General features: G+C 44.5%; 1 protein-coding gene across 1 annotated transcript; it reads left to right on the forward strand.

The window, feature by feature from the left end:
• Positions 1–2,858: 2,858 nt before the first annotated feature.
• NANS (N-acetylneuraminate synthase) lies at positions 2,859–13,220 on the forward strand. The gene is made up of 6 exons (XM_030470855.1): positions 2,859–3,060; positions 4,721–4,936; positions 8,278–8,377; positions 8,618–8,772; positions 9,845–10,111; positions 11,288–13,220. Exons 1-6 carry the CDS (start codon positions 2,929–2,931, stop codon positions 11,495–11,497), a joined length of 1,080 nt encoding a protein of 359 aa, XP_030326715.1. The 5' UTR covers positions 2,859–2,928; the 3' UTR covers positions 11,498–13,220.
• The last annotated feature ends 280 nt before the right edge of the window (positions 13,221–13,500 follow it).

Consider the following 13,500-nt stretch of genomic DNA (forward strand, 5'->3'; position numbering starts at 1 on the left):
GCCACAAGACTGTAAACATCTCAAGGGCAGTCAGCTTCTGTTTATTGAAGAATTATAACTTCAAGAGCTGGGAACGCTGCTGTAGCTATAACAAGAAGACAAACCAGTCAAAAAATAGGATAAGGCAAATGGTGTGGCCAGGGGAAGTTAACTCCCACCAGCATTGTACAGTATATAGTCCAAGGAAAAGGAGGCAAAGACTTAAAATCCACTGAGAAACTCAAAGCACTTTATAAATGCACTAGATCGTGGTAGTTGAAAGAGATTGCAGCTGGCAAATGGTCATCATCGCTGGATCATCACGGAATTAATTTCCTATAAACTGCTGCAAGTACATTACGTGCTTCAAGGACCACGACTCTTCATAGGTTTTTTATCACACCAGCCAAGCTCCAGGGCTGTATAAAAGTCTGTTTGTGTCTGAGTGCATAAACTACATGTACTTGTCTCAAGCTTTCCAATTCATGACTAAAGCATGTAAATTCTGTTTGGCTAGTGTGATAACTGTCAGTGTGACAACTATCACTCTGAAGTGGTCAGGCAGTTGGACTTTAGATGATTCTTCTAGGTCCCTTACAACTGGAACTGTTCTGCTCTGTTCTGTTCTATTCTATTTTATTTTATTCTTAGTATACTTACTATTGTGCACAAATACATCCATAAAATCTTCAGTGTGGGATGGCTCTCCCACTGAAATAGAAGACAAATCTCCAACGGAACCAGGGGTTTAGATATCACAGAGTTTCACAGAATACAATTTTGGTGCTTTCATGCTTTACATTAGAATTATATATGTGTGTATGTATATATAGCTGCATAACCTTTTACCTCCAATTCTACTGCTTCAATATAGGATAAAGAAAAGCACAGGGGCTCAATCTTCTGTTATTTTAGCTTGTGATAAGCAAAATGGTACTCTGCCATTGTAAAACCATTCGAGAAGTTAATTATGTGTGTTCTGGAGGCATCTTTTTCCTGCTGCTTTACCTGATGGTTGAACAAGGGACTTGCCCAAGAAAGAAGGGTGTTTCTGTTCTGTGGGGCCGGTGGTAAGCTTTGCGTGGGAAGAAACCAATGAACTTGAGGAGCAAGCTGGGGCTTGGGGCTGCAAGCCATATTGTTTGGTTAGAGGAAGGTCTCATAGCAAGTGTACTGTAGTAGAGTGTAAGCTAAAAGTCAGTGAGACATAGCACATTAGAGACTTGCTTCAAATATTGCAATTAAGAAATATTTTCTTAATGAACAGCTCTTTCAACCAGCTACCTTTTCATGAGACACTTCTTCATATTTTTTCCTCAGCATTTATGTGCATTCTGCATTAAGGTTACACTCACAAGTTGTTCTGCACGGACAATAATAAGCACGGGTGTTTTAATAAATGGTTGGTTTATGTTTACAGTCTTAACATCCAACAGACTATGGTGTGGCTTTCAACCCTATATAATTCCTGAAATTATATTATTACTATGATGACCAATTATGGGGTATATTAGTAATACCTGCAACGTACTTTAAACTTTTTATGCTCTCTCTAGAAACTGTTCATGAACATATAAAGCGTGTATGTACCCATCACACAAAAGGTAGTAATTTTTGTAGGTACTGTATTTCACTCAGACCTCTTTCTGTGGCTGTGGTCTAGCATTCTTAAATAAGCTTTTCCTGCATTTGTATCCACCATGACTGTAGTCAGTGTAATTAACCAGTGAATATTGATAATAGGGATACAGTTATCATGAAACTTTCCTGGCTGGTGAAGGGTCTGGAGCACAAGTCTGATGAGGAACGGCTGAGGGAACTGTGGGTGTTTAGTCTGGAAAAGAGAAGGAACAGGCTGCCCAGGGCAGTGGTGGAATCACCGTCCCTGGAAGTGTTCACAAACCGTGTAGACAAGGCCCTCGGTGACACGGGTTAGTGGTGGCCTTGGCAGAGCTGGGGAACAGCTGGACTTGATGATCTTAAAGGTCTTTCCCAACCCAGCAGATTCTGTGATTCTACTCAACTTAGTTAACCACTGGGTGATATACATAGAACTCCATTACACTGAAAAGTGACGACATTATGCTTTGATTAAAATAGTTCCTGACTGCCAGAAATAACAACTTATTAGAAAATGACAGGTCTGCACCAACATTAATGGCTCAGCATAAGCACTGTGCATGCTGCTGCTGCAGAGCAGAAACACTGCTGCAATAAACGATCAGCAAGCTGCTTTTCTGAATACAGACTTATCGGTTGTAGGTCTAAATGCCTTTCAGTGCTGGGTTAACAGTTGGACTCAAGGATCTTAAACTTCTCTTCCAACCTAAACAATTCCATGATGCTATGTACATGCTGAGTTGAGAGGGGCTTTGCAAGACTATGTGTAAGGTTCGCCACCGTGTCTTTGACTTATTTTGGTGTATCACTGGCAGCTTTAGCTAAAACAAGCCCTTCCTGCAAACTCTCTTTATCAACCACCACAACGGGTCTCTCAGTGCGTGTTTTCTGGGAAGCCGGTGTTCTGCCACCACACAAAACGCGTCTTTGACGAGGCTGGAGCTGTCCGTGCAGGGGCTTCGGACCGACCGCTGCAGGCGCTGCCCGGGGCGGGTACGTGGCCGACCCGCTACGTGCCACTGGCGCGGCGCTGGACACCTCCGCCACCCCCGGGCCCTGCGACCCGGGGCCCCGCCGCGACGGCCAGACTCCGCCAGCCGCGTCCCGCCCCGTGCCACTCCCTCACCGCTTCCCGCCAGCACACCGCCGCCTGGCGGCCCCGCCCGCATGATCCCCGGCAGCCCCCGCCCTCCTCCCGGGAGTTGGCCAATGGGAAGGGCGGTGGTGCCGCCCGTCCCCGCCTTGCGCCGCGCGGATTGGCTGTCCCGCCGCAGGCCGCGGCCGTGGCGCTGGCGGCAGCGGGCGACGGGAGCGCGGGCGGTCGCCATCATGTCGCGGGAGTTCGAGCTGTGCCCCGGGCGGCGCGTCGGCGGCGATCACCCATGCTTCATCATCGCCGAGATCGGGCAGAACCACCAGGGCGATCTGGACATCGCCAAGCGCATGATCCGCATGGCCAAGGTGCGCAGCGCTGCTCTGCCGCCGCCGGGCGGGCGGGCGGGCGCGGGGCTGCCCCGCGGACCTCGACGCTGCCTTCCCCGCCGGGTGCTGAGGCAGAGGTGCGGGGCAGCGGGAGCGCTGTGGCACCGTCGACGGGCGGGGAAGCCGGGGGAGGGCGGGAAGTGTCCTCTGGGGTCGGTGGGATGGGATAGCTGGGAGGGGGGGCGAGTTCTGCCCCTCTGCTGCGCTCTGTGAGACCCCTCCTGCAGTCCTGATCCAGCTCTGGGGCAACAACACAAGAGGGATGTGGAGATGTTGGAGCGAGCCCAGAGGAGGCCACGGAGATGCTGTGAGGGCTGGAGCAGCTCTGCTCTGGAGACAGGCTGAGAGAGCTGGGCTGCTTCAGCCTGCAGAAGAGAAGGCTCCTTTAAGGGGACACCTTAGAGCAGCTCCAGTGCCTAAAGGGGCTACAAGAAAGCTGGAGAGGGGCTTTGGACAAGGGCCTGTAGGGACGGGACAAGGGGAATGGCTTTAACCTGACAGAGGGGAGACTGAGATGAGCTCTTAGGCAGAAGTTCTTCCCTGTGAGGGTGGTGAGGCCCTGGCACAGGTTTCCCAGAGAAGCTGTGGCTGCCCCATCCCTGGCAGTTGCTCAAGGCCAGGTTGGACGGGGCTTGGAGCAACCTGGTCTAGTGGAAGGCGTCCCTGCCCATGGCAGGGGTTTGGAACTGGATGAGCTTTGAGGTCCCTTCGAACCCAAACCAGTCTGTGACTCAGTGATTTACAGGAGGAATTTGTAAAACACAGTGGCTGATAGGAGGTGGTGGTGGTGAGGGGCAGCAGAGTGGGTGATGACTTTGTAGCTCTTGGTCTGTATCTTGCAGCCTGTGGCCCTTCTCAGGAAGCCCCCACCTCATTCACAATACATATACCTCTGCACACACGGGTAGATTACACAGCCTTTGAGAGGCTACCAGCAGCCTTTCAGTTGTGTCACAAGGTAACTGTGAACATTGGAAGAATCAAGTAACTGTCTCTGATGAGCCTCCAGTTTGATTCAGTTGCATTAGGGTTCTTTTAGGCCATGTCAGCCTGTAAGACAGCCAAGCTGCTTTGAAGTCTGCTATTGTAACTGTTAGATATACCTCTGTTAGAAAACAGCATGTCATCACGGAAGAAGTCAAGGCACGATGCATTCAGACTTGTGACTGGGGTATATGTACAAAATAATGTTGTGAGAGTTTACCTGCACCATTTGTGTTGCTTCAGACAAATTTCAGGTTCACACTTCTCTTTGCAGAATCCTGTTGCTTGTTTTCATGTAAAGTTACCTTGTGGCAGCTGTGCTTGGAACCAGTGCCAAAGAAGTCCACTTGAAATAAGGGGCATGCATAGAAAGAGGCAGTTCAGTTTTGTAGTCTTGGTGTGTTTTCTTTCTAGACTGCTACATATGGTGCATTTTGAAATAGAAAGGCTTACGTGTTGGCGGGTTGTCCGTCACTCATTCCTGTTCGTACCATTTCTGTGATTGATGTGATGATGATGTTGGACTTATCTTAAAGGTCTTTTCCAACCTGGTTGATTCTGTGTGAAAACTCCACTGCACATGAGCACATCAGCTGCACGGTCCTTGTGCTCAGGCTCGGGGTGAGTGCTCAGTGTGTACCCGCTTGTTTTGCAGGACTGTGGAGCAGACTGTGCCAAGTTCCAGAAGAGCGAACTGGAGCACAAGTTCAACAAGAAAGCCTTAGAAAGGCCCTACACGTCTAAACACTCCTGGGGAAAGACCTACGGGGAGCACAAGCGCCACCTGGAGTTTAGCCACGACCAGTACAGAGAGCTACAGAAATACGCAGAGGAGGTTGGCATTTTCTTCACGGCGTCTGGCATGGATGAGGTACGTAAGCTGTGCCGGAATGACAGGCAGAGTCCAGTTGTTGTGTCCTGTTGGTTGTTAGGTATTCTTACATAAAAGGAATATAAAATACGTTGAATTTATAAATCAGGAAAACAGAGTAATTGTACTTCTGCCAGGTCACTTGTATCTACTGAGTAGATGACTGAACATCTTGGAAGATGTGCCATATATGCTGAGATGTTTATGCACAGTAAATTATATTAGCAAAAAGGCCTCTGTTGAAGTTCATAAACAATCAAAAGCTTTGAGAGTTTAGCTCAAGACTGCAACCTGACTGCTCTCCAGTGCTGGCTGGTATATTGGCTTCAAGCATTTCAAACCCCCTCTGTATTTAGATCAGATTCCTTTCTCAAGTTATTCTCAACATAACCCCTATTATTTCCCTCCTTTTTTTTTTTTTTTCCTTTTTCTTTTCCCTTTCTGCTGTCTGCTGGGCCCCAGTTGGTATTTCTAAGCAGCAGAAATGCTTCTATTCCTTTTCTTTTACTTATCTCACGGGGAGCGTCTCCACTTTGCCCTGTAACTCCTGAAGCATTTACTGCTTTTTGTCAGTGGGCCACTGAACAGTCAGTCACCAGCTTGTGAAGTCCATGGAGCTCTTCACCCTTAGGGGATGAACACTTCAATTCTTGCACGTTGCCTGTCTCAGAATTATGTTAGTTACATTGTTTTGCAACTAATTTTACATCATACTGCCAGAAATGCAGTGCACAATTGAAATGTGTAAACTGGAAAGATCAGGAGCAGTTAAACCTCAGTATAGATCAGAAGTTACAGATTGGTTTACTTTTCTTTGTGGCCTAGAAAATACAGAGAACCAACCAAAGAAAGAAGTAGGCTAGCCGCTCTTGCATCAGGCGGGCACAGCAATGTCCCTGTCTTTCTGCAAGTAGCCTTATTCATGGTGGGATTTATTTAATGTTTTAAGGTGATCTATTCAGTGTCTCTTTCTCCTCCCTGATGTATCAGCTCAAGCTCCTTTCTCATGACTGACATAAAAGATCTTTCTTACCTTGTACCTCTTCCCTGTGTATTTGAACACCATTGTCACATCTCTTCTTTTTGTTTTGTATTTTTTTTCTGGACTAAGCAACTTCAATTCTTTCAGCCTTTTTATGCTGTCTTTTCTAGTCCTCTGGCCATTCTCACTGCTTCTATCAACTTACTGTCTGTTGACAAAAATCACTGAATTGCTGTGCCCCAACTGAGATGATAGGAGCACCAAACACCATAAAAAAATTACTTCAGAGGTCTGACAGACAAAGTGATGTTTTGCATGAATTGCCATAGCCTGATGCCATGGGCTGAGAAACAGATCTGTGAAAAGGGGGTGTTGTGATGCTTCTTTTGTTGTACTCTTCATGTCCAGAGGACCTGCTGAACAACACATACTCCTTTAAGAAAAGAGTAGTTAAGTCCAAGAGTCTTGGACTTCTGTATCTGGAACCTTAAACACCCATATGCCTTTAGCAGGGGGAAAATCACTCTCCTTGATGTTAAAGCCTCCACCTTATAAAGGCTATTGTGCAGTGCAGAACACCTTTTATGTGCAACAGCTAAGATCACTTTCCACCTTTGGGATCCCTCTTTTTTTTCAAGATGCTGTGCTCCTTTGTGTGTGGCCTCATCAGCTAATTAACAGTACTGATACATGTTTGTGCCTTCTCTTTTTTGTGGTGGCAGTTCTGCAAGACATGAGCTTGGAACTTACGTTAGACGTCGCACAAATTGATGTAATGAGTCCCTGAGAATACATTGACTTCTGTAAATTGAACATAATCTCTAGAACTCGAGCTATGTTGAAGAGGTTAAATTGTGTGTTTAACTATATGAGCAAATCGGTGAAGTGATGTGTGAAGTAAATATAAAGGCTATGAGTAACTCCTTTATCTACCCTGTTCTGTGTGTACTGGAGACAGAATAGGATCCTGTTGAACCACTCCCTTTAATGTCCTTGTTTGAGATTACTTCCGGATCCTTGAATCTCTTGCAGAAAAGCTGCCAATTTTCAAGAGATGTTTACCTAATGAAGTGACTTTTGATAGGAGGTCTGTCAGTTATGCTTCATTTTGTGCGGTCTTCATCAGATTATATCTGCGGCTTTTTAATAGAGTGAATTCATTGTCTTCACGCACAATGCGTCTTAGTGAATAAACTGAATTGATGTTATGCATCCTGGGTACAAGAAGTTGAATCTGCATCATAGCGGTGATGGAAAAATCAGGCTGAAGAAGATGTGATTCTCTTCTGGACATTGCCACTCTTTCTCTGGCACCAAGTAAATTTGGCTGCCACAATGAGGAAATTAAAAATGTTTGTGGGTTGTTGAAGGGGGACAAAGTTAGGTGACTATTACATTCTTTCCCCTAGATGTGAATAGAGGATTTTTGTATCTTGCCTGTGATTGGTAGGTTTGGGATTTTCTTCCTTAAAAGTACCAATTTTTAAAAGGCCACTAAATGATACAATACTGACTTTCAGGGAACCTCCACTGATTCATGAATTGTCTTCAATATAGCACATGCATTCTTGGAAGAAGGCAGACTATAATTAACATTTGAATAAACTGTTTTGTAGTCTTTTCTTGGACATATTTTATTTTTATTTTCTAGTACGTCTCCTAAAAGCAAATAATTTTGGATTTCTCTTTTTGGGGCATTTTTTTCCAGGTGCTTATTCAGTATACTCACACAATTTTTCAGAGTGACAGAACTATTCAGGAAGACTTCTGTTTGTGGTATAGTAATTCTGTTCTGCAGGAAGTACGTGGCAAGAAGACTGCTTGTGTGCCTGCAGTATGTTTTTTATTGAGCAGGAAAGCTCCCCTGTGCAGGTAGTTGCTGTCTCTGGTAGTGACAGAAAGAAAATGCTGTGGCCCACAAGCTCATTTTGAAGCTAGAGGAGCAATGGAGCTCACCTGCACTAAGCAGCTGTATCTGCAGCTTGACCAGCTATAGTTGGGAGACCAAAGAGCCTGCCTGGAGGCAGGGATCCTAGTCAAAAACCTGTGCGACATCTGCTTTTTGAGTAGAGGTATAAAGGAAAGCACTTCAGAAATACTTCACCTGGAGGGAAGTGAGAAACTAATCTCCTTGGAATAGTAAATATTATTTCAGGAGCTTTTTGGGATATATATGTGTGTATATATATATACACACAATATATATATATATCCTACTCAATTTGGTCGTATAAATTTGGTCAAAACTAAGTTTGGTTTTGCTGTTTTGAAGGGTTGTTTGTATCCCAGCATGGTAGTTCTTTGTCTTTGATCCAGCTGAAGTGGTGAGTTGAAAAGTAGTGATGTTTTTTCCTTGCAGATGGCCGTGGAATTTTTACATGAACTGAATGTTCCATTTTTCAAAGTAGGATCAGGAGATACAAACAATTTTCCCTATTTGGAGAAGACTGCAAAGAAAGGTATGCATTTTTTCTTGAGCTGCCCCAGTAGATCTGTTATTAGATCCTTCCTCCAGCTGATTTGGGGAAAAAATCACCTCTAGAAGAAAATCACCCTCATACTCGGGGTGTGGGGGGGAAGGTTCACCCAGCTTCCTTTTCTAGTCTAACTGAATTATTTTACTCCAAAAATTTAATTTAATCTTGTGTAGCTTTCTGACAGACCTAGGACAAATCATGTATGTATTTTCTAATGGGTAGGTCGCCCCATGGTGATTTCCAGCGGGATGCAGTCAATGGACACAATGCACCAGGTTTATCAGATTGTGAAGCCCCTCAATCCAAACTTCTGCTTCCTGCAGTGCACCAGTGCATACCCGCTTCAGCCAGAGGATGTCAACCTCCGCGTTATATCGGTCAGTGAGTAACCCAGAGTGTGCCCTGTTTAGGGTACCACTTTTACTGAGATCCAGATCTTAGGCATCCTGGAATTTGCCTCTGAGAAGTTAGAAAGATGTGTCATGTTCTTGTAATTCACGCAAGTGCTGAAGTAAAGATACCCACTGGATCCTTTTTAAGCAGAACTCAGCTTTGAGGAACATTATAAAGGGTATTACTCGAGTATTCACAACTAAACAGGAAAATATGACATATGGTTATATCATATAAATATGATAGGTCAACAACTGCTAGTGCAAAGAAAAATTACGTAGACTGTTACCATTAAGAAGGTGTATGGAATTGAGAACATAATTTTAAACAGGGGGCTAGACTAGAAAACTGTGTTAAAAATGCTTCATGTGAGTATCAGAGTAATGAAGAAAATGGATTAGGCCCCTGTGTAGCTTCCTTGTCTGAAAATATTACTTGGATATGCCCAGTAAAAATGCAAGGAAATTTTCCCAAATTGCCCAGTGTTCAAGCACTTGCCTAGCTTTATGCACATGTAGTCTCTTATTTTTTAGTAGAATTTTTAGTAGAACATGACATGGCTGCATTTAATTGACTTTATGATTGAGTGACTGTCCCCTATGGATGGGTGAAAGGATTGCTTCAGATTTTAAAAATGTGGTTGGTGGAGTCTGCTTTGGCTACAGGTTAAGTTTAACCAGTCCATTGGGTTTGTGGATGAAGATAGAGCACTACTTTGTCAGTGTAGCTGACAGTGATGTAAGTTCCATTTTGAGCCTTTCAGGACCTTGAGGAGTACAACTGAATTAAAAGGAAAAACATAAGAGAAGTTGTAGAACAAAACGTACCACCTTTTCCTCGTCAGCACTGAATTCTTAGTGAAATTCTTAGAACATGATGGTCAGTAATGCAGTGTGACATGTTGAATGCAAGAAAGATCAATTTAAAGCATAATCAACTGCTTGTTTTGTGGCACAGTAATTTCCTATGGTTTTTATTGCAGTCATCACTGTTAAATTTGCTTTGTCTTTGAAATTGCTACCTTCGTAATTCAGATCAACTCTGTCATGATTCAAGGCCTATCAGTCAGCTTTTCCTGATATCCCCATTGGCTACTCGGGGCATGAAACTGGCATCGCCATTTCGGTGGCAGCGGTGGCATTAGGAGCTAAAGTGGTGGAACGCCATGTGACTCTGGACAAAACATGGAAAGGAAGTGACCACCAGGCATCCTTGGAGCCAAACGAACTGGCAGAGCTGGTGAAAGCCATCCGTACTGTGGAAAAAGCAATGGGATCTCCAGTCAAACAGCTACTGCCCTGTGAAATGGCTTGCAATGAAAAGGTAAGTTTTGATTTGATTCATGTATAGCTGGAACTTACTTAGACCTACAGTTAATAAGTCTGTATTCAGAAAAGCAGCTTGCTAATTGTTTATTGCAGCAGTGTTTCTGCCTCTGCAATCGGAAATCTCTGCTCTGCAGCAGCAGCATGCACAGTGCTTACATTGAGCCACTGAAGTTGGTGCAGAGCTGTCATTTTCTAATGAGTTCCTATTTCTGGCACTCAGGAACTATTTTAATCAAAGCATAATGTTGTCAGTTTTCAGTGTAATGGAGTTCTGTGACTATCATCCAGTGGTTAACTAAGTTAAGTAGAATAATGGAGTCATTTAGGCTGGAAGAGACCTTTAAGATCATTGAGTCCAACCATTGCCCCAGCACTGCTAAGACCACTACTAAACCATGTCACTAAGGGCCTCATCTTTACATCTTCTAAATACCTCCAGGGATGATGATCCCACCACTGCCCTGGGCAGCCTGTTCCAATGCCTGACCACCCCTTCAGGGAAGAAATTGGTCCTAATATCCAGTATAAAGCACCCCTGGTGCAGCTTGAGGCCGTTTCCTCTTGTCCTATCACTTGTTCCTTGGGAGCAGAGACGAGCCACCTCCTAGCTCCATCCTCCTTTCAGGTAGTTGTACAGAGCGATAAGGTCCCCCCTGAGCCTTCTCTTCTCCAGACTAAACCCCCCCGAAGTTCCCTCAGCCGTTCCTCATCACACTTGTGCTCCAGGCCCTTCACCAGCTCCATTGCCCTTCTCTGGACCCGCTCCAGCACCTCAATGTCTCTCTGTAGTGAGGGGCCCAGAACTGTACACAGGGTTCGAGGTGCACCCACACCAGTACCCAGTACAAAGTACTTGGTAATAGTAATATTAGGTCTCTGTGACTGTATATGAGCTGCTGTTACGCTAAGCTAGAATACTGGTTAATCTAATGAGATTCCCTCCACTCTGATTCTGAAAAATTCCAGTGATCCATTATCTGATTTCAGAAAGAGAGCCTAGTTACAGTGAGGTTTCCACTCAACCTTCATTTCAGATAAGAATTAATGAGGAGGGCAGTTCTTCGCAACCTTTTCCCAAGTAACTGCTGAATATTCCTTAGCCTTTTTTGCTGTACTAAGCCTGGGGATGTGTTTTACTTATTTTTGAATTTTCTGTTTTCCTCCCCTGTAGCTGGGAAAATCTGTTGTGGCGAAAGTAGCAATTCCTGAAGGTGCAGTACTGACACTTGACATGCTGACAGTGAAGGTGGGAGAGCCCAAGGGATTTCCCCCAGAAGCAATCTTTGATCTGGTGGGCCAGAAGGTAGAAAGAGATATCGAAGAAGACGAAACCATCACTGAGCAAGCAGTGGAAAATCACGTCAAAAAAGTAAAGTGCTAAATCAGAGCACTCTATTCTGTATTTCATCATATATATTTAAGTATAGCAGCATGGTAGATTAGAAGGAAAGGGTGTAATTATGAGGATCCAAGCAGGTTAGAATTTTCAGGTTCTCATTAGCAGGAGTTTCTGAAGCAAGTGGAGATAAATTATGAAGAGCAATTTTATTAGAAATCGTATAGCATTGCATCTAGAAAATTCTGTGCTCTTCCTTTCTCCATTCCTCTTAACCTAGGTTAATTTGGAGGTTTGCCACATGTAAGACCATAGTCTGCTACTTTCTAGCTCCCCTTTCTGGTAAGAACACAGTAAATCATGGTAATTTTGTCTACAGTTTGAATTGTTCTAACTCTGTACCTTTTGGTGTTCCTCTCTTTTTCTTCCTCACCCTGTGATAACAGCATGCCAGTTGGAGTTGAATGGAGATAAATGAAAGTTTACATATGCTGGGACAGTGCAGCCTGATGGATTTTTCTTAAGTTGAAAGCCTTAAGATAAAAAAGTCTTGAGATAAAGTAGTGGGTTGCAGGAAACTGCACACTAGGGACAATGAGCTCCTTGAGAGAGGTGTGTTCATAGGAGACAGTACCCAGAAAGGAGGCAAATAGGATATGTAGAAAGGTTGAAATTAAGGGGCAAGGAAAGAGCCTTTTTATACTTTTCATGAACTAAAAGGCATGAGGGCAAGCAGGCAGATTAAGGAGGGAAACATAGATCCAAGATGGATCAGTGGAAATAACCTATGCTTCAGAAACATGTCAGAAGCATCTGTTGTGAACTGAGTGAAGCCTTGAATTTTGGATACCTCTGGGGATATGATGTCGGGGCAGCTTCTCTTGTAGGAAGCCAAAGGCTGGTGAAGATTCAGCAGCTCCTTCCTCGACTAAGCCAATACCTTGGTTGGGTTCTTTCCCCTGAGCCTGACAGTTGGAGGCAGCTGAAGCTGGATGCTTGACCAGATCACATAACTGAGCTTCAGCCCGTGCTCAGTGCTGCTCTTGTGTTCTCTGTGCCTGCAGCAGAGCTGCTCACTTCTCAAGTATGAAGTGCAATCCTACTCCTGTCAGCTTGCTGCTCTCCTCTTTGTCCAGGAAGGAGCCCTGTGGCAGCAGTTGAATCTCTCAGCACGGTTAGTACAGAGCTTCTTTGGTATAATTCATCTCCATTTTTTTGTAGTGGAATCATTTACCTAGTGTTGGTTATTTGGAACTTGCTACCTCTTGGTCATGAGTTGATGAAGTGTCTTGAGTTTGGTGGTGGTGTTTCTGTGCCTGTAAGCTGTTGGCTTTCAAGATGTTTACCCTTCTGCAATTCTGAGGAAGCTGTGTTTGTCTTTAAACTGGGAAGCAGAGATCCTTTTGAGTCATGTGCTTGGCCATATGTGAGCTTTGACGCAGTATGCTTGCCTTACATTAAGAAAACTGCTCAATTGTTGAATGATTTTTTTGTTTGTTTCAAATTTGAGAAATAAATTTAGCTTATAAAAAAAGGTAGTGTTTCTGCATTTCAGCCTATGGTCAGACCTTGCCTTTGCGAGCACCAGTGCCATAGTTCCAAGGCCTTTAATGTTTGAATACTATCAGGATTACCTGGCCTGCTTCAAGCAGCAGTGGTTCTTCACTCCAGCAGGGCTGGTCCTAGAGCCTGCTGTAAACAAAGACAGAAATGTCCAGGAACTTTAACAGCGTATTGGGAAAAAAATAAACTACCCCTGTACAGAAAATTGGAGCTGTCTCTTTTTATGTGAGCATAACCTTGTGCAGTTGCAGGTAAAGAGCCTTTGCAAATAGGACGTGCAAATAAATGAATCACTGACCTAGTGTTTTTATTGCCCCTGTGGGTCCTCCAGCCATCTCATCTCTTGGGTGTGGTACATGATTTCCTCATGCTTCTGCTCTGTGCAGGAAGCTCAGGGCTACCCAGAAGCCCAGTTCAGGGTCTCTGTCACAAGACCAGCTAATGGGTACTGAGTGGGGCTGCAGAAGGTCCCACTTCAGCTTTAC

This window comes from Strigops habroptila, chromosome Z (assembly GCF_004027225.2).
Source record: "Strigops habroptila isolate Jane chromosome Z, bStrHab1.2.pri, whole genome shotgun sequence".
Classification (NCBI taxonomy): domain Eukaryota; kingdom Metazoa; phylum Chordata; class Aves; order Psittaciformes; family Psittacidae; genus Strigops; species Strigops habroptila.

What these genes read in the sequence shown, in the direction of transcription:
- NANS (XM_030470855.1), top strand. Translation starts at nt 2,929, where the DNA reads ATGTCGCGGGAGTTCGAGCTGTGCCCCGGGCGGCGCGTCGGCGGCGAT. An exon ending in GCATGATCCGCATGGCCAAG is followed by an intron (nt 3,061 to 4,720) that starts GTGCGCAGCGCT and finishes CTTGTTTTGCAG; the next exon opens with GACTGTGGAGCAGACTGTGC. An exon ending in CGGCGTCTGGCATGGATGAG is followed by an intron (nt 4,937 to 8,277) that starts GTACGTAAGCTG and finishes TTTTCCTTGCAG; the next exon opens with ATGGCCGTGGAATTTTTACA.